Raw genomic sequence first — 25910 nt, 5'->3', positions numbered from 1 at the left:
GACTTAAAAGGTGGCAGTCTGCTTGGAGTTCCCACAATAATGATACTACATCAGACATCAGCCCTTGCTCAGTGTTCTAGATTTTATCTGTTTCAAATTAAATATTATGCTAATATGGTTTCATGTGTTTTTATTTTTTGATGCTTACTTCTCTATCCTTTTGTCTCGAATACTACAGTAGAATGCCCAGGATGAAGTGAAACTGTTGTGTTTTTGTGTAATTCAGCTTGCTAGGTTTTTAGGTGAGAGGTCTTTGTAAGGATCCTTGCCCTAGCTAGAACCATTTGTCTTTCCCCTTAACTAATGCTATTTAGCCACACCTTCTAAAAGGCACCTTAAACAGCAGGAAAGATTTCCAGACATCTGCTGGAGAGTATTAGTGATTGAATTACTTTGGTTGTTACTTTTGCTTTCTGACAGTTATCACTGAAAGTTCTTTAACAGAAAATTTAATCCTCTGCAAAGCAGCTAGCTGGTCCTTTTTTCTTTTTTTAATAAAGATAACTATTCCAAATTCCTCTAGTAATACTTAACAGGTGACTTCTTTTATTCCATTATTTCAGTCCATTGCCATTGATGTTTGGAATCTGTGTGCACTAATACTTTCAAAGGTGACAAAAATAATAACACATTAAGTGCAATGAACAAAGCTTAAAATGACAGCAGAGACATAAACTGCTGTGTAATTCCAGTGCCACTCCCGTGATATAGGGACCTCCCATGATGCTATAAAAATTCCTTTATCAGCTCACCTTTAGTGCAGTGAATAGAGCAGTGGAAGAAATTTTATTGCTCTTTTTACCTGTTTGAGTTTTGAGACTTATAAGACTTATATATATATATATAACACAAAATAGAGACCTTCCCTAAATATTCTGGGGATGGCTGAACACCTGTCTGCTAAGAGGAAGTAGTGAATTAATTCCTCATTTTGATTTCCATATGTGCACAGCTTTTGCTTTACCTATTACATTGTTTTTATCTCAACCTTTGTAATTTTTCATACTTTTGCTGTTCCAGTTCTCTCCCCCATCCCACTATGAGAGAGTAATCGACAAGCTGTGTGGGGCTTAGCTGCCCACCAGGGTTAAAACATGTCACCACTGTATTCTGGAGTACAAAAAAAATTTAAATGTGGATTTGACCAGAGAGAGGGCTTAAATTAGGCCATGTCATTGTTTTGTTCACTAGTATAAATGTTGTCTTAACTAGATTGTGAAAGATATAGGAACTCTTGTACCCTATATCTTCTCTTGGACATTAGCTATTACGTCACCAGAATACTTTCTACAGAACACTGTTTCAAATCACCTACATAGTTCAATAGTGCAATCTTCATCCAAGTCTGTTTACATTCATTTTGCATGTACCTGTAAAAACTAGCAGCCCTGTCTCAACTCAATAAAACAGTAAAAGAAAGAGAAAGGAGTCTGAAGATGAGGAAAAAATATGCAATTGAAGTACTACTTTAAGTTCTGGTTGGTGAGTTTGCTTGGGGTGCATTTAATTTTGGCATCAGTAACATGATTTTAATTAAAGGACTTTTCTATGAACTAAATAAGGTGTCTAACATGGCCAATCAATTCTTGCCAATATGATTGCTCTACACACAAGGAAAGATAGTAATTAATTAGAGGAAGCTTCTTCAAGGACAGTTGCTCTACTGTGCAAAACCTGAGAAACGGCTGGCATGGACTATTTCATTTCAATGTCATAAGCCATATTACTTACATGCACTGTTGTAGATGCAAAGGTTTTTATCCACTTTCAGACAAGAGAAAAAGCAAGAGGAAAATGAAGAACTAACTGTAGAAGGAAACTGAAGGCTCAAAAGTCATGCCATTGATTTACAAACGTAACCATATTTTATAACCTTTTTACTCTCTCCTTTATGCATTTAAACCAAATGCATATTTTTTGAGTCAGCTATCCAAAATGTATAAGCAGAAATAAGAAATATAGTTTAAAATTACATGTACGTATATATGTTAAGCTTCTACAAGGTTTCATTAAAAAGTATGAAAACAAAATTAAATGTTTTTCTTACTTTTTAAAACAAAGTTCTGCTTTTCATAGCTGAGAGTGTTCCATTATGTCATACTTTGTTTTCCCCAAGATAAGTCTACTCCAAATATGATTTAAATGTTAATGCAAAGGCTGCAGCTGTAGTGTTTATAATTTATAAACATAATTAATAACAATTAGATGTGAAACTGTAATAGCCTTTCTGGTTGCAGATGCTATTTAATTCAGAGTCAAGTAAACATGCCAAAATTGCCACTGCATTGTCCTTCCCTCTCTCCCTTCCCAAACACATAAATGAAACAATAAACAGGTATAAATTAAAAATGCTGTGGAACAAGCATGAAGTAACTGAATCTAAAATTAGAAAGAATTAAAAAAAATAATCTATTACAATATGAAGAAGCTCTTACAATGAGATCCCACTAAGGAAAGAATCTAGACCTTATCATAAGATGTCCCTGAACACTGAAGTCAATTCCACTTAAACTCAGTCATAACTCAGTGTTTAGAAAGGTTAGATTTTATTAAATACATACATTTATTGCCATTTACTATGGCCTGTCAGGCTTTTGTTTCATGATTATGTTGTACAGTAGAGACCTTACTATTATATCAAAAAACTTTAAGTACTGTGGTCAAATGTTACTTTTATTAACAAACCCATATTTTTAGTTTTCACACCAATAAAAATAACCCAAGATTAGACTGAAAAAAGAAAACTGTACAGGTGGTAAGGTGCAAGTGAAAAGAGAGATTGATAGTTACAGCTCTCTGGGATATGACTCTATGATTTCTTTTTCAGGGTTAGTAGATTTACAGTCTGTTTCCTGCTTGTGTATTACAAGCATTTCTTTAGACTAATTTAATTTTTGTACTTCAGGCAATAGATATTAATTTTCTGTCTTTGAATTGGTTATTTTTAAAAATCCTTTAATCTTTTTGGTACTTATCTTCAAATTGATATGCATATGGCTAATATATGTTTCCTTAATGTTACCTAAAACGGCAGTGAATCATATTCAATACTTCTTTTTCAATGCCCCCTCTAACCAAAGATTACTGAAAGATTGTAGAGTCCAGCTTACATAGGCTTCTATTAAAAAGGGTAAGGATGGGGGACAAAATAGAAATTGTTTTTGTTGTCAGCTAAAACTCAATGTGGTTAATCAAAACTATTTTACCAGGCTTCTTTTGTAGCCAATTGAAACAGAACGACTCCTGAAGTAAGTGTCAACCACTAACAAAAATCTAGCACAGGTAGTCTTCATTCCCCCCTGAAAACACTCACTGACAATACATAGAGCCTTGAAGACTTGTTTACTAGGACTTTGTACTTCAGACTTCTAAAGTCAGGTAAAGTGAAACAGATAATCCCACTTCAAATTAAGTTGCATAAATTATTGGTGGCCCACCAAGAAATTAAAAGAGGAGGTGGGATTCAGCTCAGAAAGATAACTAAAGTTATCTGAGCTAATACAGGCTGATACATACTAGCAAACTCTCTGGTCACCCTTGCTTTCATTAGTCAGATCTTCAGGAACTATAATGAGAAGGCAGATATCTAGCTCACATGCAGAACTTCCACATGTAGACATACACGTAATCCCTTAAACTGAAGCTGAAGCCTGCTCTAGGTCTATTCTTGCTATAAGCTTAATTGGAAGCTTCAAAAGTAACCTATTAAGTTTGATTTAGATTTTGTAGGTATCACAGCAGAGAGCAGAAAATGCAGAGATGTGATTACTCCTCTGAATACTTCCCTATTCCTTATTTTTGAAAAGTCAGCCTTCCTGTACTTGAATATTTAAAAGAAAACGAAACCACTATCTTTACATAATTTGTATATGCCTTACCTGTGAAATCACGAGGGCACAAACACTGAAACAAAGGTTGCTTTCTCAGCTGGCTCACATCAATGCAAGTTGCTCCATTAGAACAACTATTTGGGTAAATTAAGCATGCATTTTCAACAAGTTGGCAAAATTCTCCTGTCCATCCAGGTGCACAGAGGCACTAGATATAAAAAACACACAAAGAAACAATTTTTTTTTAGAAAAATATTTATCAGAGAGAAAACATAAAAAGAAAATTAAATGTGAAAGTTTGTAGAAATGTCTTTGGATCTTGTATTTTAGTACTGAGTAAAAGTACAGTAAAATGTAGAGTGTTACATCCAGCTAAGACACTTCTTCATACCTGTATTGGCATGATAAAATGGTTGAGAGAGGCAGAACTTATCTACAATGTCTGTTGAAAAAATGTGGGAAAATAGGACGCATGAGTAGGAGGAAACAAACACAGCTGCTAACCCATAATGAGAAAACATAATATGGAGTTTCTGTTATACATTCTGACCCTACTGTTAACTAAAATAAATAAAAATAACTTCTTCAGAGGAAAGGGGAAGATTTGAAGCTATTTAGTTAAGTTTTTGAGTAAAGGCTAGAGCTGCTTAAAAAAAAATATACTTCTGGAGCAATGGAGATATCTTTGGTAATCTTCACACGTTACGTGTTGTTTGCGTTGGGACAATGACAATACAATCGTAACTCATTAAGCAAAGAGTTTCATTTACAAAAAAATAGAACTGAAACATCAAACGTAACATTATTATTCTGTTATAATAGAATTATTATTATTACATTATTATGACAGAAACATGTTGGCAAAGCCTTTTTACTTCAATGTCTTTCAAGGACATTAGAAACCATTTTTTAAAACCATTTAAAAAATTGGAAGAAATTAGTTTTAACCATAAACGAAAAAATAAATAACACTGAAAATACTCTATTGGAATACAAGCTTACATTCTCAAAAGAGTTCTGTGAAACCTATAAATTCCAAGTACTATGATCAGGATATTATTAATAGTAGCTTGCCTTGAATCCAATTATAAGGTCAATAAAACAATATAGCCAACAGTAGCATAAAAGTAATTTAGAACACTGTGAGTGTATAGCCAGACACAAAGTATAAGCATTTTGCATGAGTATGTGTACAATGTGACCACAAAAGGGACAGATCTGGTGTAGCTGCACACCATACAAGTGACAAAAAGTTGCCTAAGGACAAGATTAGTGGTAAGGTATGTCATACAGGTAGGACATATTGCTGAATACAGAAGAAGAATGACTGGCAAAACACCAAAAAGCCCCAAGTCAAGTAATATGAGGAGGACACTCTCCTTTTTTAGGGGGGTGGGTGTAAAATAGCATAAACCATCGAATATTAAGAGGAAGGATGGAGAAAAAGGAAGACAAGCTTCACTTCAGTAATGACTTCTCTCATCAAAGAGCTCATGAGACAGATTACCTTGACCTTGGGAACTAAGAACCACCAGGGACCATAGCTATCAGCACTAACTATATAGTGTCAGCTCCACAGTATTGTATGATTCACAGAAAATAAAGAATGTGTTACAGCATAACAGTATGTAGACATAGTGAAAATGACTAATAATATGTAAAAACTATTAGCATGGATTCTGCTGTTTATGAATTAATTCAGTAAAATTTTGTTTTACAGTTTATAACTGGCCTGATCTATCAGTATTCTAAACATTCCCATTACAGTGATCTTTGATTCCCTACCTGATATACATGTTGTAAAGATGAACAGTATTCAGGTGGCCAAGCGAAGCCTTTAAGAGAACTGCAGTGATGGGAATCCCACATTGCAAATCTCTGAGATGAACTAATAAACAGCAGCTAGCTAAATCAGACTGTCCTCTCCTGAGCAACCAAATGTAAGAGGAGTATGATATGCAACAGAGTTAATGTGACTTACCTTCCCAGGGCCTGGAAGAACATAATGCTCTCCAGGAGCTGTATATAATTTAGTCCCTATTTTCTGAATTCTTGTCCCTGCATCCCTCTGTTGTGACAATCCCCATACACAACTCTGCTGTTTCCTGATGTCTTTCCCCTTAGTCTGCAGAAACACCTGCTATTACCTGTGTACTGTCCTTTTCCTTGGCATTGTTCGGTTAAATTTGACACCATTATAAAAATGTAAAAACAAGGTGGCATGTTTTAGTAACTGTATCTATCCTGTCATTTAGCATACAAAGCTTCCCCCCAACAAAACCATAAACCAATAAACCTATAAAAATACAATTTATTCTGGATGTCACTATATATTACATTCATAGAATACTAGAATAATTTAGGTTGAGAGAGACCTTTGAAGGTCATACAGTCCTACTCCTTGCTCAGAGCAGGTCAATTTTAAAATCCAAGCTGGTCACTCAGGATCTTGTCTCGTTGAGGTCTAAATATCTAAAAGAATGGTAATTTCACAGTCTTTCTAGGCAACTTGTTGCAGTGCTTAATTACATTCACACTACAGTGTGAACAATTTCTTCTTAATACCTGGTCAGAATTTCACTTGTTGCAACTTTTTGCCAGTTGTCTCACACGCCATTTCTGTGCACTTCTGAGAAAAGTTTGGCTCTCTCTTGTTTATGATCACCCAGTAGAGACCAGAAGAAAAGAACTGCATCTCCATTCAGCTTTGTTTTCAAGGCTAAACAAACCCAGATCCTCAGCCTTTACTCATACATCATCTGCTGCAATCCTTTCACAATGTTAATGACTTTCTGCCAGACTTGATCCAATTCTGTCAAAGTTTTGTTTTTGTTTTTGGTTGTTTTTTGGGTTTTTTTGTACATTGAAGCCCAACCCCACACACAGTACTCTAGGTGTGGCCTCGCAGGTGCTGAGCAGAAGGGACTAATGACTTCACTTTATCTGCTGGCTATGCTTTCGCTAATTCAAGCCAGTATTAGATTAAACTAGCCTTTATCACCTGATTGCATTGATCCACTCCCTCATCTTCTCTAGATACATCCTGTTGAGCCCTTTGGGCATACATAAATACTCTCTTTGCCTAAGTAGTTCCTAGTTTGGCATTTCTTTATCATTGATAGTGCTTCTTTCTTCTAAATTTTGCCACTCAGCACAGGGACTTGGGAAACTTGAAAGCAGAAGATGCAAGCAAAAACCAGAGCAAAGGCACTGAATGCCAGCCACCTTACGCAGCAGTGGGCTTACATTACACTTGGTCTCATTTTTTTCTGCTGCTATACCTATAAAAAATGGGATTTATAAGGTAGCTTCTCCTTTATGATTGCTTTTCAAGAGTACAGTATTTATTTGGAAATTCTCACTGTCTACACTCAACCCTTTATCTACTCAGGAGCTAAACGTTGCTATTTACTGTATTTTCTTTCTTTAAATATCTTATTGAGTCCATTCTGCAAGAAAGAGTTTCTTCAGCTAAGTTCACTTAAGTTTAACCCTCTTCCTAGTGGATATGTGTTCACTTAAAAAATCTGTCCTCAGAGACTGAACTGTTCTGAAAACTACATTTACTTTTCATTGAGCAAAGTGGCTTTTCTGCACCTGGGGTGAAACATATTACTGGCAAGACAGCATTCAGGAATTAAATCACTATTTCCAGAGTACACCTGAATTGTTTTGAGGATAATTAAAGGACAAGTCTTTGGGATGTTTAAGCCAGCACTTTCCACCAACATTTAGTCATATTTTTAAGCTGAACTGAAATCAACCCAACAGCATACTGAGTAGCTTGTATAGGGCTATGGTTTAGATTTGTGCTGGAAACAGTGTTAATAATACAGGGATGTTTTAGTCACTGCTGAGCAGTGCTTGCATAGAGTCAAGGAATTTTCCACTTCTCACCTCACCCCACCACCAAGTAGGCTGGAGTGGCACAAAAAGCTGGGAGGGGACACATCCAGGACAGCTGACCCCAACTGACCAAAGGGATATCCCATACTATATGATGCTGTACTCAACAAGAAGAGCTGCAGGGAAGGAGGAGGTCATGGGGATGTTCAGAGTTACCACATTTGTCTTCCCAAGTAACTGTTATGTGGTATGGAGCCCTGCTTTCCTGGAGATGGATGAACACCTGTGCTGATGGGAAGTAGTGAATGAATTCCTTGTTTTACTTTGCTTTGCTTGTGCATGTGGTTTTCGCTTTCTGTATTAAACTATCTTTATTTTGACCCAGGAGTTTTCTCACATTTACTGATCTTATTCTTTCCCCCATTCCACTGGAGGGGGGTGAGCAAGCAGCTGTGTGGTGCCTAGTTGCCAGCTGGGGTTAAACCATGACACATGCCCATTCCTTGAATTTTTTCATGAGACATGGGAAAAGAACTTATTTCAATGTTACACAAAGTTGTCGGTTCCATATTACTAAATACATATTTTCCCATAAAAGGTGTAGGGCTGAGGAACCAGCTTTTACATACACAGTGCAAATGTGTAAAGGTGCAATGGTCTTACGCAGTACTGAGTTGTTAAAAAATTATAAAATATGGGGACTGGTGGCAGGGGGAGCTCACCTTTTCTACTATTAACCATTATGATTCAGCTGATAGGAAAGGTACCTCTTGTATTTATAGTGAAAATCTAGATTATTCTCTTTCCATTTCTGTTGTCTAAAACTAATATTGTTTGTTTCTTTCACATCTCAAAATCATCTGTTTTTTCTCTGCAAACAATTCATAGAATTGCATCGTATTTGATCAATAAAAAACAATACTTCATACTGATCATATAGCATGTCTTTCACTGAAATATTTATCAGGTTTGTGTATTTTATTTTTCATAATTTTTGCTGGCTTATGCTTTTTTAATGTGTTAAAATGACTATGTCATCTTCCCAGAAGCTTTGATTTTAAAAGCCCATTCTTATTGGTTATTTCTGGTGTATTTTACTGTCACATTTGTTAATATGCTATTGTAGTAGATCAATTAAGACACATTGTACAAAGATATGTAAAGGTATTACATGATCAGAGCTTTAACTAAATATTTTTTGTTTTAATTATTAATGTAAAGCAGGATATTTAGTTTATTACATGAAGATTTCTACTGTTCATTAACTTCTGTACTGTTCAGAGAACCTTAACAGCGCATATAAAATGTACCTAGGGTGCTTTGGTGCTGTTTTTTTTCAATAGAATAAGAAAAGCAGGAAAAGGTTGTTTCAATAAAGTTCAAATTAAATATCGAAGAAGCAGAAAACTGTATAGGACATTTTAAAATTTACATGAACTCTTCCGTAGGAATACTGCTACTGTGTGGAAGAAAATGAACTAATTAACTTGTGCAAAACTGGCCTGTAATTGAGTTATTTGACTTTGAACTACTGTTGTTTGAACAATCAGCTGGAACGTTAGGGGAGACTCTTATTTTATTTTTTTCTGGAAAAGACAATAATTTATTTTATATGTTGTACATAAGTTGCATCTGAGAGCAGTAGAATTTGCAGTACCAATTTTAATTGCTTCTAGCATTGCTAGTAGAGCTGTTATAAATATTCATAAAAATTTTATCACTCCAACCAACTGCTTTAATATATTGTATGGCAAATATATTAAATATTTGTTTCCTTATGGCTTTTTTATACTCAGAAAACAAATGTTGATTGATATAGCATAGAGAGTTTTAAAAGAGCCCTAGTGGCTGTTTTTTAAAGAACTGCTTTTGCTAAACAAAGTAATGTTTTCTTTCAGCTATATTTCCTCTTAATTTTGGATATGTTATCTAGAACTTATTTCTCCTCTCATTCAATAAATACAAGTATCTTCTAAGGCCTTCTTAGGGCTATGAGATCTAAGTAGTGTGACTGATGTAGCTCAATTCTGGAGATTATTGCTAATTCTGTGTAGAGATGCTTTACTTCTGGGCTATAAATTCAGCCAGACTTCTGGGGATAAAGTATTATCAAAGAGCATTAGGACTGAGAGTGGCTCCTCAGGGAAGAACTTAGAAAGTGACAAATGGAAGCAGTGGCAGCAGAGTTTCCACAAAGGCTGTTCAGGCTGGCATAGGGTGTACCACTGGCCTGCGGGGCTTGGCACGGCTTGCCACTGTTCTCAGAAGCAGCAGATTGATTCCCTGCCTGACAGCTGGCTGACGGGTTTGTTTCTGCACCCACAAGAGTAAACCTCATCTGGTTAGGGACAAAACTTGGAGCCTTGTCTGTCTGATTGTAATTTCTGCACAAGTTTTGTTGAATACATGCCACATACCAGCTTTCAGAAATAGGGTAAAAACACTAGGGGAGGAGAAGTTCCCTCCTCTCTCCTCCCTCCCTCATCTCCCCAGAAGGAACATAGTGGCTTTGGTGAAGACAATTTTTTTTGTTGTTGTTGATAGTATACAAGCCTCTTCTGCTTTGCCAGAGAACATGATAATCTTTGAGCAGCCCTCATGTACTGTTGGTTTTTTTTAATCTTAAATGACAATGGTGTGATCCATGGTGTTACTGATTATTCATTTGTACCCACAAGTTTACTTCATCCTGCATATATCCTGTTGGTTCACACTTTGTTGTTGAAATATCTCAGGTGCACCATAAAACTCCAAATATAACAGCTATGGCTTTGAAAGATGGTTATGAGGAAAAGGTTCAAAAGAATATAATATGAACATCTGCAGGGCAAGATTTTGGACACCAGTCTTTTCTGTTATATTGTTGTGGTTTAACCCCAGATGGCAACTAAACCCCACACAGCCGCTCGCTCACTCCGCCCCACAGTGTGATGGGGGAGAGCATCGGAAAATTTAAAGTGAGAAAACTCATGGGTTGAGACCAAGACAGTTTTATAGGGAAAGCAAAAGCCACGCACGCAAGCAAAGCACAAAAAGGGATTCATTCACCACTTCCCACTGGCAGGCAGGTGTTCAGCCATCTCCAGGAAAGCAGGGCTCCGGCACACATTACTTGGGAAGACAAATGCCATAATACTGAATGTCCCCCCACTTCTTTCTTCTTCCCCCAGCTTATATACTCAGCATGATGTCGTACAGTATGGAATATGCCTTTGGCTGCTTCTGGTAAGCTGTCCTGGCTGTGTTCCCTCCAAATTTCTTGTGCCCCTCCAGCACTCTCTCTGGCAGGGTCCAAGAAACTGAAAAGTCCTTGACTTAGAAACAATAAAAATCATCTGTGTGCTGTCAACATTTTTCTCACACTAAATCCAATACACAGCACTGCACCAGCTACTAAGAAGATTAACTCTATCATAGCTGAAACCAGGACATATATTATTTTTTCTACCCTGTTACTGTGGATCATACTATTTGATATATACTATTATATATGTGTCCATGTAAGAAAGGAAAAATTAAGTGACTGGGGAACAATTCTCTGAAAGGTCTGCATGTTGGTACATGCTTTTATCAATCAGTGTTCCCCAAACACATGTAAACATCTGATGTTTACAGAACACATAGTCTGAAAATTACTTTCAGAAGTTAAAACCGTTACTGCTTTTTGCTTAGCTTCACTCCCCCTTAACAACACAATCTACTTCCACTGCACTGTATGAACACTAGCCAGAAACTGGCAGGAATTCCTGCTGCTCTTTTGGAAGGCACCAGGACATCCATTGACAACGATTCCAATATAAAATTTTACATGCATGTGTCAGTACAGCTTCTCAAAGGAAATTTAAATATTTGCTTTGAATGACCAGCAGTAGGTGTAATTGTAAAACCCAGAATGGTAACACAGATTATTGCCTCTTTCTTTAATGCTGCTTGCCAAGACAGCCCTGCTATTCAGGCAATATCTATAATTTGTGTAGTTCTTGTCTCAACTGTAGTGCAGGCAAATGGAAATGGACCTTACAATGGCATTGCTTTCACTTCATCTTTTACCTTCAGTTTTTGTGTCTATATAACTGAATTCCTTTGTTAGCTGTAAGCACATAACCTTACATGAATCAGTGGTTTGTCAGGGTAATGGGAGAAAGCTGTATTGACAAAATAGAGTTAGATACATAATGCAGACCATATAAGTTGAAAGGTAGTTGATCATAACATAGTAAAGGGCTGTCAGGAAAAAAAACAAAAACCAAAAAACAACTATTAATGAGCATTTTTACACCTTGCAAGAGGTGGAATACCTTTTTAATCTGCATGCCTTTCCATAAGAAGTGTATGGCAGAGCAGAAATAGGAGAGTGTGCAGCTATTCCTAACCTCCTGCTTGCAAATGTTGTAGGGCTGCACCTTCTTCTCCCTCAAATGCACTTCTGTAGAAAACCATATGCGGTTTTCTGTATGTGAATTCTGTAAATCTTACGCAATTCAGTGGTTTCTCCCTAGAATGTAAGGACAGCTGGTATGCCAGAAACTTCACAGCCTTCATATCCTTGACTTTCCCCCTACAGTTTTCCAGAAACCGCACTTTTTTCTTGGCTTCCAAAATTCAATAATTGACAGTTTTGTTATCCTCATATTTCACTAGATTAGTTTAACATGTTTTTTCAGTATCTTTGAATTTATTTTTTTTTTTTTTTAATACTAATGATTCAGGAGAAAACATGGGATCTTAGGCAGAGATAATTCTTTTCACCTCAATCTAAGACACTTGCTATGGATAAATAGATATCTGATTCCCTCTTGGGACCTAGAAGAAAGCTTTATATCCCCACGTGATTCCTTGATTGTATACACTCTTCACCTGCTTTTACTGCCCAGTGTCCTTGTGCCAGAGGCTTTGCTGATGCCATTCTAATTCACTGGGAGAACTCTACCCAAACAACTACATGCCTCCAGGCAGTTAGCATGTGGCAGCAGTATGATTAGCACAAAAGAAACAACAGCTCTTTCTTCCATCAGCTGTCCTTTGAGAATTCTTCATCTTTTCCCTGCCTTCACATAAACGTAAGAGTAACAGATACCTATAGCCATAAATTGTTTTAGACGCTCAGATTAAAAATGCTGAGGAAATACTTTCAACTGCAAATTAGGAACACTGACTTTTAATTTATAAAATCCATTTAAGGAACATAAATGTTGCCACGAGAATAGAAATATCTATTTAAATGTTTTCATGTGGGTACACTTTTGAAAAAATATTTTTTAAGAAGCAGGTTATTATATTGTCAAAATAATGCAGAAGATTATTTTTATTGAAATGCTTGCTGGGAACTGCAATTGGTACATACTTGGGTAACTGTAAAAATATGGTTTATGTTAAAAATGTTTTAATTTAAATTTTTCTTTAAAACAGTGGCACATGTCTTCTAATACAGAGTAGGGCAAGGTGTTTAGGATAAAGCTGCCAAATCTGGATAGTATTAATTAAAACATTTCCCATGTGATGGATACCAAAGAAAAATAAGCTTTATTATATTTTCTTCAGAAGTTTAACAGGGATTAAATAAATCTTAAAAAAAAATATTCCACCATTGCACCTACAAAACAGGAAAAATTCAGTAGGGGGGTGGTTTGCAATCATTGAAAAATCAGTAGTAAATAATAGAATTTTACATAACAATATTTTTTGAAAGAGGAAGATCTGTAAAGTTTAAACAGAGTGTTTGTCACCTGTTAAAATGATATGTAGAAATTATATCCAGATTTCTTAAATTGAGGCAAGGCTGCAATCTTGTCTTTCTGTGTTTTAGCAACATCTAATGAAGTAAACATCATATCTTTGGCCGTCTACAGAGGCCAAATAAAGTGGGGTTTTTTTTAATGTTTTGGCTATTCATGGCAACTCTGGGAAGTATAATCCTTTTCCCAGCCTTTTAATATCAGTTGAATGAGTCTGATGCATTGACTACTAGAAGCAATGCACAATAAGTTTTTCAGCCTTCTGTGGGAGTTTTGGGTTTTGTATCACACAGTAATAGATGCTCATGAAATTTAATGTCTGGTGGAGTTATTCACAAGAACAGGACAGGTGTCACCTGGCATTGATCTGATGGAAAACTGCTAATACACTGTATTACACCATACTTTATTACCTAACCATTTTGGAAAATGCTCCTGGTATAATCAGTAGTGAATAGAAGAAGCAGCTGTACAGAACTATGCACAATGCTGTTAGCACTTCCTGGCTAATGTGGCTTCAATATATTTTGGTACCTAGAGTTAAATATTTTAAATACAACTGTTCTACAGTTTTTCTTCTGGGGAAAGCTGATAGCCTATGGACTGTCTTAACTTTGGGAACCTTCATGTACTTTTGAGAATATAGTTTTAAAATGTTATTTTCCCATAAAACTCAGTGTTAATAGTTTCCTAGTTTTTCAACCTTGTTAAAAAGATTTAGATTATATAACCTTCACTGACAGTCACAGAAGTATAACCACTTACAAATGCTTCTGTATACAAGTGCTCTGTTAACTACAAGGATTGTCTTTCTGTCCTTATCAACAGTGTCATTCAAATTTAATATCCACCTTGAGCACAAAGTTGTCTTTGTCATTGTCAGGAAACAGTCACTATCATGTAACTCACACTTTTTCCAATGCATACAGCACTGCATTTGCCTCTCTTAGAATTTTTTTTTTTCTAAAGTGGTTTAGCCTACCAAGAAATCCTGATCAGATTTGCTTATTATTAACTATACTATAATCTTCTGTGGTCATCTGCACATTTCAACAGAGTTTTGTATTTTCTGCTATGTCAAAATGCTACAAATAACTAGTCCAAAACCAAATTGCCATGATTTCCGTTAAAAACACTCACAGGGGACAATAACTCCTATTTGAAAATCATTTTCCTCTTTGACTCAGGTTTTACTTAATTTAATATGGTTTACAAAAATATCTAAGTAAAATCTAAAAACGAGTATAACTACTTCACAGACTTTCAAACCTATAAGCCAAATACTGTATTAATATTTTAATCAGTTTGTATTTTTTCTAATTTTGGAAAAAGAAAATCCAAAATTATCTTAGCCAGAATTCTAGATCTTTTACAGTCCTGTTGGCAGTTGTTCATACCATTCATATCAGCTACACAAACCGTGGTATCTTCTGCTTCATCTGGATGAGACAGGGAATATGTGGTGTGTGCTACAAAAAGCAGAACACACAACTATTTGTAAACAACACATCTTTCCTGTGTCAATACATCTGATTGGCTATACCCATGGAAGTGTCATCAAGGTCTAGATTTCTTTTTTTTTTTTTTTTTTTTTTAATCCATTAGAATTGTACTGGCTTCATTAAATGATTTATTTTTCTTAATGAGTGAATTGCAGCAGAAAATATTTTTCCATCACTACCTGTCAGGTCATCTCATTAAATCCACTTTGTCTAATGTGATCTGTTAACATAGCTTAATGAAAACTGGAATTGATTATGCAACTACACACTATTTTTCTATTGATAAATCTTATCTCAATATAAACATTAGGACTGTAGTTGCTAAGATAATGAGCAACAACAGAAAGGACAGAGGGAATTATTTGTTACTGCCACAGCTGTACCCTAAATTAAGAAATATAAGAACTGAGATGGAAAAATATGAAATAGTAAAATATGAAATGCAAGAGAAGCTCCATTTCCTGAGAAGTAACATTTTCCATGTTTGTCTGACTCAACAGCAACATCAGCAAATGCTTCCTGCAACAGCATTATTATCTAGCTTAAAGTTAACATACATTAGTCAGAGGGATTTCTTAATAAAGGTGGAAATAATTTTAGAAACATATAGAAAATTACTGAATATAATCAATGTAAGCAGAGTAACTATTAGCATTAGTTACTTATAATTAATACTAATTAGTGATCAAGGACTTGTGCCAATAACCATTACAGCAATATTGAAAAAATAAAACTATACTATTTTAATTCTAAGTATTTCCTAATCTTTGAAACCTCTAGCTTTTGTGACTAAAAGAAAGGCAAAGATATTTGGACTGAGTGAATAATTACATGCAAGGAATTTTCACAGAAACTGTCAGGACCTTGAATGCATCAAGAGGCTGTAATTGGCCTGACCTGGCTATAGTCATCTTTCTCTGCTCTCTTCTTTGGTGACCTCTTTCCCCTCTCTCACAGCTTTAACTGCCTGTGTTCAAGGTCAGCTCTGATGCAGCGCAGCACTGTCACCTTGGATCACCCTACTGTGAAAACAGAGCTCACCTCTGAGATGTCTACGCTTTCATTCATCTACTCGTGAGCTGTATAAGCTCAGGCCTTTGCACTAGACCCTTTCCAGACAGTACACCTGCATCCAGCTTTGTATCCTGCTGATTCTGATCTGTTGGCTTGACTACCCAGCTTGACTGCAAACCTGTTTCATCGCTACAGACTTGTCTAGTTATCACTGGACTTCCAGGTGAATCTGTGGATTTGCTGTGTTCTTGTGGGTATTGAAGGACTGTGCACTTTGTTGGTAAGGACACTGTCCCTGCCAGCCTTGCTGTCACCCTTTGTTCCAGCTTTCCTTCCCTTACAGAGTAGACTACTCTTCCTACTCCTTGAAGCAAGGAGTAACAATAATACTAATACATTTTGTCTGAACACCCAAACAGATAAGTGGACTAGAACTGTATAAATGGCTTTAGGTGGCCCTGCTTGTGCAGAGTGGTGGACAAGATGACCTCTAAAGGTCCTTTCCAAACTCAACCAGCTGTGATTCTGTGAGTGGTTTTTTAGAGTAACCTTTAAGTTGTTCCCAGTTACTGCTCTTGGAGAAGTTATTATTTCCTCTCTTTTGACAAGCTATGGCCAGCAGAATCTTGGTACATGATGGATCTTGCTCAACATTTTCAGGGGCTATTTTGAGAGTAAAGCAGAAGTAGTTTTTTTCAAATTGTCAGTTGGAATCAACCTCACCGCACTGCAGTTTCTTCATCAAATTTCTACTTTGTATTATGTTTAAACTTGCTTATGTTTAGAATACTAGTTTGACTTCCATTAAAAGAACGGCAACAGATGTTCTCAATTCAAACAACGTATTTTTAAAGGCTGCAACACAGCTGTGATTATAATTTCTGTGGATTATAACACAGAACCACAATTAGTTATATATTCTATTTACAATAAAAATACTCTTCATTTCTCTTACTTGATATAGTACTAAACATGGTCTTAGTAGAAAAGTTTTAAAAAATTCCATATTATCGAACTGAATTGTCCTTGTGTTATTGATTTAAATAAACAAAACACATAAATGTATGTCCCTCTTGTCTCTCAGAGTAATGAATGAATTTCAAGTTCTGCTTGTCTGAAGCTTTTATAATTTGGAGCACAGAATTAGTTTAACATGTATTAAATTACTTACAGTGAATCCTCCAATTATGTTAAGACACAATCCTTCATTCAGACAGTTGATGCTGAGCAGCCTGCAGTAGTCAATTACTTCCTCACAGTTCTTTCCAGTGAATCCTGGCATGCAGCTGCAAATACACCAGTGCATTTTAGAGGACTTGCATTTTAAAAAGTAATTGTATTTAATTATGTTCCATAATTCTATTAAATAATATTTTGCAGTAACAAAACAGATCTCATGTGTTATTATAAATTAAAAAAAATATGTTTTCAAGCAATTAAAAATCAGTTGCATGATTCTGGATATTTTTGTTTCTCCATAAAGTATTTTTTTTTCATTAATTGAAGCCTGTTCACACCAATACTTCATATAATCTTCTGGAAACAAAAAACAACCTAGAATGAGGCAATATTTAGTAAAAAGCTATAAAAAGAGGTTTTGGAAATCTATTAGAAAGGGTGGGTCAGTTAAACCACCAGAGAGAAAAATTAGAAATACGATGATAAATGAGGTTTAAAGCAGTTAGCATCAATCATTACTAATGATTAACAAAGAGCAGTCAATAATGACGTGCTTAGGTATGTAAAGGAACAACAACGTAGGGAATCTGTGGAGAGAACAGTGCACAGTTGTTTTTCTGTTTCTTAATTACAATTCAGTTTTGTTTTTTTTAAAGACAAACCCTAGCATTCTGCTTGTGTGACTATTATTTCTGTGTGATGCCAATGGAGCTGTGGAAAACTCTTCTATGGTAAAAGGAACTGCAGATATTTCTTCTGCTTCAAGTCAGCACTTGTCATTAATATGAGAAGACCCTTTTCTTATTTAGCACTCCAGTGTTCAAAAAATCTCCTGTACACAAAGAAAAAATATGAGATTCAAATGGATAGTAAACAAGTCTTACCCAAAAGAAATAATGGAACAGCATAGAAAAATATTTAAGTATTTATATCTTTCTCAAAATGTGCAAAAAGTGAAATCCGGACCACAACTCTCTTCTGTGTTTTGATAGATATAAAATTTTGGTCAAATTCACTCCATACATTCTTACAGAAATACTTAACATCTTCCTCTGTTTAAAGGCTCTTTCTGGTAGCATGGAAATAAAAGATTTAAGTTGAAGAGAAAGGAAATGGCTGGTTAGCTGAAAGTTTGTTTTTGTGAAAGAACCTAAAGGTTTCTTTAGCTTTTTCTGAGAGGTATTTTATTTAATGACTCAGCCCAGAAGCTGGCAGTCATGAAGGTGACACAGAATTGCTTCTGGTTTTTCTGTACTCTTGCTCCTAATGGATATGAGGTTCAGTCATGTTGCCTGTGTTTCCCCTTTTTGTAAATAATGCAATCTCTGGTTTCAGAAAGTATGAAACTTCTCACAGTTACGTAACATACAAAAGTAAATTATATGTTTTCAATAGCAAATAGTCAGGCAACAATATTCAATAGAAAGTATCTGAGTTAACCCTGTTTTCTAAATCAGTTAAAGATGCACAGAGGCATTTGCAATGTCTGGAAGCTTAAGTCATTTATTAACCATTGCTGAAGTGTTAAACAGGCTGCATTTCACCAGAAACCCCTAGAGACCATCCACATAATCCATACGTAGAACCATTTGGACAGAGGTAGATGGGTACGGCCAAACCTTCTCTAAATAGTTATATTATTTGAGGCCAGTATAGAAACAACCACAGGAAGACACTCTATGAAAGTGACAATGGACTACATAATCCTCACTCCCCTCTTGAAAAAAATTGCTGTATGTAAATTCTATAATTATATTGCTGCCATTTCAATTACTTGGAGTCAAAGTTCTTGCAAAGTCTATTCTTAAAAAATTTCCAGTTCACATATTGTAGCTAAAGGGAGTTTTTTATAATACTTAGTTGCTTTTATTTTAGCATGGTCAAAGATATCAGTTAGTTGCATATTTATTTTCCCCTCTGAACAGAAGTACTCATCAACAGAGTATTGGTTTCTTTTATATTATAGCACTATTCATCCATATATTATATTTATATATAAAAGGAATATAAAATATAAAATAAATGTAAAAATAAAATGTAAAATAAAATAAAAATGTATATTTTGTTATAATTTGATTTTTAAATAACACTGAAACCCGAACCAGGGCAACTAAATTATAACATTTGTTTTACTGATTTGTTTTTACCTATGATCGGCAATCAGGTGAAAATGCTCCTAACTTTCTTGGTTCAATTTATCTAGGTAATCTATGACTTTCTAAAAATACGTAATTTAGTAAGCCAATTCTAGAAACTACTTTTCCTAATTTTTATATTTGCTCATTTTTCCTGTTTTTGTTTTTATCATTGTTTGGCAATACACATACCAATGCCAGAGACCATAACAGTAAATTAATAGCAAGAAAGTTGACAGTAAAGTTCCAAAGATTACACTAACAGAACGAATATTCTCAGAATCCATTTTCTGTGACTTTTTATTGTCCTAAAAAAAATGGATAATAGAAGAAGATACAAGGTAAACAATCACAATTTATTGTGATGGATATCCTTGTTCACTGCCTACTTGAATTCACCTTAAATTTTGACATTTAAGGAAAAAAATATGTTACTATTACATTCTTAGCACAAAGCTGTATATGATATCAAGACTGAAGGGATGGAATTAGAATACAAGATAGTCATACATCATAACTGAAGTGGGGAAAATTAAATTGAGTCTGTTTGGTTTTCCATTCTAAACATATAACTACTGCTTTCTCAAAGAAGAAAAGACAAGCAGGTAGAAGCTGAGATGGTGATGGTTATAAGTAGAATGCAGCTTAGGCATGAGAAGCACATAAAGTAAAACAAAACATAAGGGAATAAAAAGGTCAATTCAGCTATTATTTGAATTTGTATATGCATGTGAGCTAAAAAATTACATTTATTTAAAATGTTAAATTCCTAAAAGTGGATCAGGTAGTAGTATTAAACTGAATGAAACACATGCAGGTTTTTGTGGAGTAAATAGACATAGTCATAACCTACAGTCTTTGACAATGATTACTAAAAATTAAACAAAACTGCCACTTGAAACTTTGAATGAGTGGCCTCAAATCTCCCAAATAAAGCAACATACTTCATGGTAGGTTTCCTTTGGGTAAAGCAAATTAAAACATGACTCATAGCCAGAAAACTCCCAACTTTGTGACCTAAAACTGAAACTGTTAAACCACTGTTCCTATAACTCCTCTTAAATTCTGTTATTTAAGTAGGTAAGTAAGATGTAATTTAAAAGGAGAATTTTGCATCCTAAAAATAGAAAACCCTGCTGACTCTTGACCCTCTCTAGAAGTTGGCACCTCCTCTACATTTCAGGACTCTGACTTTGGCAAGACTTCAGCTCTCACAAACAATCTGATCTCCTTGTGAAAAGTACATTATTCATATTCCCTCAAAATGCTTTGTCTCACCTAAATGTCTCGTTCCAAAGTATACAGGCAAAATATACACAGAATTTACACTTATTAAATATTTTGGATTAAGTGGTATAAACCTGATTTTAATTTAACAACAAATGAGGGAATAATTTTCAATTTATTAACAACAAACAGTAAAAAATATTGCAATCACTAATAGGAGCCTTCATGGACTGAATGGCAAAACTAAGGCTGAGTACCGGAGGTTTTCAATATGCTTTTCAACAGGGTGATCGATAATCTCATCTAAGCTCCCTTTCCCACAAAAGGTTGAACCAAATGGTCTTTTGAGGTTTCTTCCAAGCTGGGCTGTTCTATAATTCTACTGAACCTAAATTCCAATGCTGCCATATTTTACAAATGATAAAAGTCTGCAGTTTTAGTATCAGGTTTAGGACAGCAGTCAAGGCTTTCTGTGTCCCTCTGTACAGAGAAAATTGGAAACATCCAGAGGATGCTTCATCCCACCTGTCCTGGGTATGTCTTTTTGGAAGAGATGAGTCATTTTCTGGAGTTCTTCCTTCACTAAGGAAGTTTGGTGTGCAGCTTGGATGCTAGGGAAAACCATGTGGATTGAACACCATCCAAAGTCTTTTCTTAAATGGTATGCACAGGGCCAAGCACTTGACTTTGTACAAAGCTGACAGAGGCACTCTCCATTACTCTATCCACAGTGTTCTCTTTAGAATGTTATTTGCCCTTTTTACCAAGTTCTTAGTGTCAAAAAAAGTAAGTGTATAACCCGTCCCATTTCTCAAACTAGCTCTCCACAAATGTGTCTTGCCTGTCTTGTCAAATGTGTATTTTACAGATAGCAAAACTGAATGCATGAATAATACATAAATATTAAAAGTAAAAACTAAGCAGCAATGATATTAATAGGATCTTAATACCTGATATTAGAAGAAAACAGTATTGTACCATCTGAGCCCCAAACTAAAATCTCTAGCACCTAGCTTTACCACGTAACTTAAGTGATTATTTTGATAATCAATACAAATGGATTCTTAATTGCCCATTTTTGCTTTCTGTTAATTTGATCTAAATCATGCCTTCCACTTTTATTGTCACAAGGTATATCAATGGAAAGACTGTTAAATCACCATGCCTTTCCATAGCTATTTTCATTAACCGATTTCTACTGTACAATGACTTTCATGGTACAAACCATTTCTACCAGTGCTTTGTGAAATTATAGATTATTCAATCTGCATTGTACACGGAATTTTTTTTAAATAAGTTTTTTTAAAAGAAAGATAATCTATATCTTGACATTAATTGTTCATATTATGCATATTTTAAAATGTAAACTTCAGGCATCGTTTCATACTAATTCATGCAACAACATAGTGTGTAAAAGACTGACTATATAACAGTAAATTATTAGTAGCTTATATCTTGGTTTAAAATATTGGAAAATAAATGATAACACTATTGTTCTGTGCATATATAGATATACATATCTATATGGAAAGATCTAACTGAGTATGTGTGTGTACATGTTTGTGTGTATGTAGTTAGATATAAATGTAAATACAATTATAAGGCTTTTTTCCTTCTTTGGGAAAATTGTAAACTTAGTTCTACTTATAGTTTACTTTCCAGACTTCTCAGCTGAATTTCTTATGATGGACTGTAACTTTATGCTCTGTACTTCTGTTACGTATTTGCAGTTTGTAAGTTCAGTTAGAATGTGTTTTCAGAATTCTGTGTACAACAGCTTTCAATTTTCTGCTTTTATGAATATCCTAATATTTGAAAGTTGTTTACTGCACTTCAGTAATGTTTACCAGAACTTACTTCAGGCAGCCAGATAAAAGCCAAGAAAATAGGAAGAAGAAAAATTGTACTCTTAATGGTGTAAGAAAATATCTAAAAACTATTTAAAGTGAGATGAAATTATATACCAGGTTACTTCTGTTATTTTCAAGTGGATAAATTTTAGCATGATCTTTCTGAATAAAACACTTCCTAATATGCTGCTTGAAGGATCAATCTAAGACCTATTAATGCATGTCTGTGAATTAGAAATTAAATCAGTTGTCTTGACCTTTCACAAACAACATAAACATCATGCACTCTGAAAGTAGTACCTGTAGTATACATGCCATCAATGTGCTGTTTTATATATTTTATGTTACAGTATTAAAGATGAAACAATTTATAACTTCTTAAACACATTCTTTTTTGTAGCACTTCTAGAGTTGTCAAAAAGGCTAACACAATACAGCACCAAAACTAAATTAAAAAAAAATGTTAAGAATTTATATTTTTCTGTGTTCTCTGTGGCTGATAGTGTATTTTCTTTCTGCAATCAGTGGGATAGCATCAAGTCATCCAATGGAATACTGAAATAAATTAATTTCTAATCTTACCGGCACTTATAGTTCTGCTGATCAGATATACAAGTAGCATTATTTAAGCAAGGCAATAATTCACATGGATTCAGTATTCTCTCACAGAACTTGCCAGTGAATACTGACAGACAAATACATGCCACATCCTATAAAAAAGAAGGAAATAAGAAACAATTATTTGTTGTACCCAAGGCAATAAAAAAATCAGTGTTTACTTCCATTACTATAAAGACCTAACTAGGACAGGGTTTCATCATATTAAACAGTCTACAAAGACAGAACAAAAAGCAGTTTTAGCCCCAGATGGGTTACAAACATAATTTAGGGCAAGTGGAATAGGCCTTCCAGCACAGATTATACCATGGTTGGGTTTGCTGTCTGGAAATATACCAGCTCTAAATTAGGCTGGCTTTGTGATTTCCTAACTGAATCAAGAAGGAGGTTTTTTTTAATTCATTTGGGTTTTTTTCCTAATTTCTGAATTTGTTCCAATGTAACATTTGCATCTGTTGAATAGTGACAGTGCACCAGGTACATCATATACCAAAGGATATTCACTAGCTAGAGTAGGAAAGAAAATGGTGTAGTATCATTTTTCCCCTTCAATATGAAGAACAGAGACTGTGCTTCTCTGTGATAGAGAAACATATCTCTCAGTCACTGCAATCTTTAATTTACACAGTAAGAACAGCAAGTTATTAAGAAAAACCCAAACAAACAGCTGAAAATGTTCAGGTGTTTCTTTAGAATTGGTCTTAAAGGCATGATCAGAATACTTCATTTTTACACCTACTGAGATATTTCTATACATGTGAATCAAACTACCCGATCTGTTTCTCTACAGAAATGATTGTACAAAATAGTATGTGATAGTTTATCTAATAGGCAAAATACTTAGATAGATTGCATCATTTAGAAATCTATCAATTTGTTCAGCAATTTAGATGTCTCTTTTTTTTTTTCTCTGTGGGTGAGTATGTATCACTGGTATGTGATAATGATCTTTTGAACTCTTCTTTCACTATTTTGGTTCTGTGTAATCACTGCTATTTGCAATAGTCATGCTAATAAAAGAAGGTTGACAATGAAGTTTTAAATATAACCAGATATGAGTCTATTATCAAACCTTTGTGAGTCTACATGAATTCATTCTAATTAAAAAAAAAAAAAAAAATAGAACCAGATACCATAGGAAAAGCAAGAAGAGGAAACAACCGCTTTCATGGAACAGATCCTCTTGGAAGCTGTGTTCAAGACATGTGGATGACAGGGAGGTGATTAGAAACCACCAACATGGTTTCACAAAGGGAGAATCATGCCTGACTTCTTAGGTGGCTTTCTGTGGCAGAGTGACTTTACTGATGGATAAGGGAAGAGGAAACGATGCCATCTACTTCTGTAAGGCCTTTGACATCATTGCACACATCATTGCTGCTAAATTGGAGAGATACGGATTCAATGGATAAGGAATTGGCTGGATGGCCATTTCCAAAGACTTGCAATCAACAGTTCAATGTCCAAATGGAGATCAGTAACAAGTAGTACATGGACCTGTACTGGGTCTGGTACTGTTCAACATCTTGATTAATGACACAGACAGTGGGACTGAGTGCACCCTGAGCAAGTTTTCACCAAGATGAGTGATACAGTTTATTCACTAAAGGGAAGTGGTCCCATACAGAGGGACCTTGACAGGCTTGAGGAGTAGGCCCATGTGAACCTCAGGAGTTCAACAAGGTCAAGTCTAAGGTCCTGTACCTGGGTCAGGGCAATCACCAGTATCAGGACAGATGATGATGAATGTATTAAGAGCAGCCCTGTGGAGAAGGACGTGGGGATACTGGTGGATAAAAAAAATGGATATGAGCTAACAATGTGAGCTTGCAGCCCAGAAAGCCAATTGTATCCTGGGCTGCATGAAAAGAAGTGTGGCCAACAGGCTGAGGGAGCTGATTTTCCCACTCTGCTTTCATGAGATGCTACCTGGAGTACTATCTTCAGATCTGGGAATCCCAGCATAAGACAGACATGTACTTGTTAGAGTAAGTCCAGAAGTGTGCCACGAAAATGGCTATAGAGAAAAGCTGAGACAAGTGGGGTTGTTCAACCCTGAAAAGAGAATGCTCTAGTAGATCTTGAGTAGATCTTTCAGTACTTATAGGGGGCTTATAAGAAAGATGGAGAGAGATTTTTTAAAAGGATCTATAGTGATACCAGAAAGAATAATAATATTAAACTGAAAAATTATAGATTTAGGTTAGGTGAAGGAATAAACTTTTTACAGTGAGGGCGGTGAGACACTGGAACAGATTTCCCAGAGAAGCTGAGGATGCCCCATACCTGGAAGTGTTCAGGATCAGGTTGGATAGGGCTTTGAGTAACCTGGTCTAGCGGAAAATGTTCCTGCCCACAGCAGGAGGGTTGGAACTAGATGATCTTTAAAGGTCCCTTCCAATCCAAACCATTCTATTATTCAGTGATTCTATATTATGTTCAAATAGGGATCTCTGAAGTTTATACTTACATTTGGCAAATCTATACATGTACCTCTGTTCTGACATGGCCTTGAAGAACATTCGTTGATATCAATTTCACAATTTTGACCAAGAAAACCAGCAGGACAATCACAAATATATCCTGGCTGATTATATTGGCATATGCCCCTGTTCAGGCACGGCTGAGATGCACAAGGATCACCAGGTTCCTCACAAAATGGACCTAGAAGAAATAAACGCAAAAAAAAATTAGGGAGTCTTTGAATGAATGATGCTTCTTAATATGCTGCCCATAAACAATAATTTGTCACTAATTTGTATTTCCCTATGATTTCCTTTTTTTTCCTTCCTTTTTCTTTAAATTTTAGGAGGGATTGAGAGGCTGTGTTTTTCTTAAATTGTTTACACTGTGAAGTTCTAGTAACTGACTGGGACACCTTAAACTATCATCATTTAAAAAGCAAAGGACTTAAAATATTCCTGTACGTTTTGTTTGTTTTGCTGAATAAACATGTTAGAAATGTGTGAGAGTG

The 25910-nt window shown here is 35.3% G+C and overlaps 1 protein-coding gene across 1 annotated transcript in view; it reads right to left on the bottom strand.

Moving 5' to 3' along the window:
* Positions 1–25910, bottom strand: part of EYS (eyes shut homolog) — an 873960-nt gene that overhangs the window by 784007 nt on the left and 64043 nt on the right. The window contains exons 3-6 of the mRNA XM_027809136.2: positions 25407–25600; positions 22901–23028; positions 17099–17213; positions 3879–4038 (exon numbers count right to left, since the gene is read on the bottom strand). Of these exons, the coding sequence (XP_027664937.2) occupies positions 3879–4038; positions 17099–17213; positions 22901–23028; positions 25407–25600 (597 nt within the window). The remainder of the gene's footprint in view (positions 1–3878; positions 4039–17098; positions 17214–22900; positions 23029–25406; positions 25601–25910) is intronic.

This window comes from Falco cherrug, chromosome 6, assembly GCF_023634085.1.
Source record: "Falco cherrug isolate bFalChe1 chromosome 6, bFalChe1.pri, whole genome shotgun sequence".
Lineage (NCBI taxonomy): Eukaryota > Metazoa > Chordata > Aves > Falconiformes > Falconidae > Falco > Falco cherrug.
This window is presented reverse-complemented; position numbering and strand designations above follow the sequence as displayed.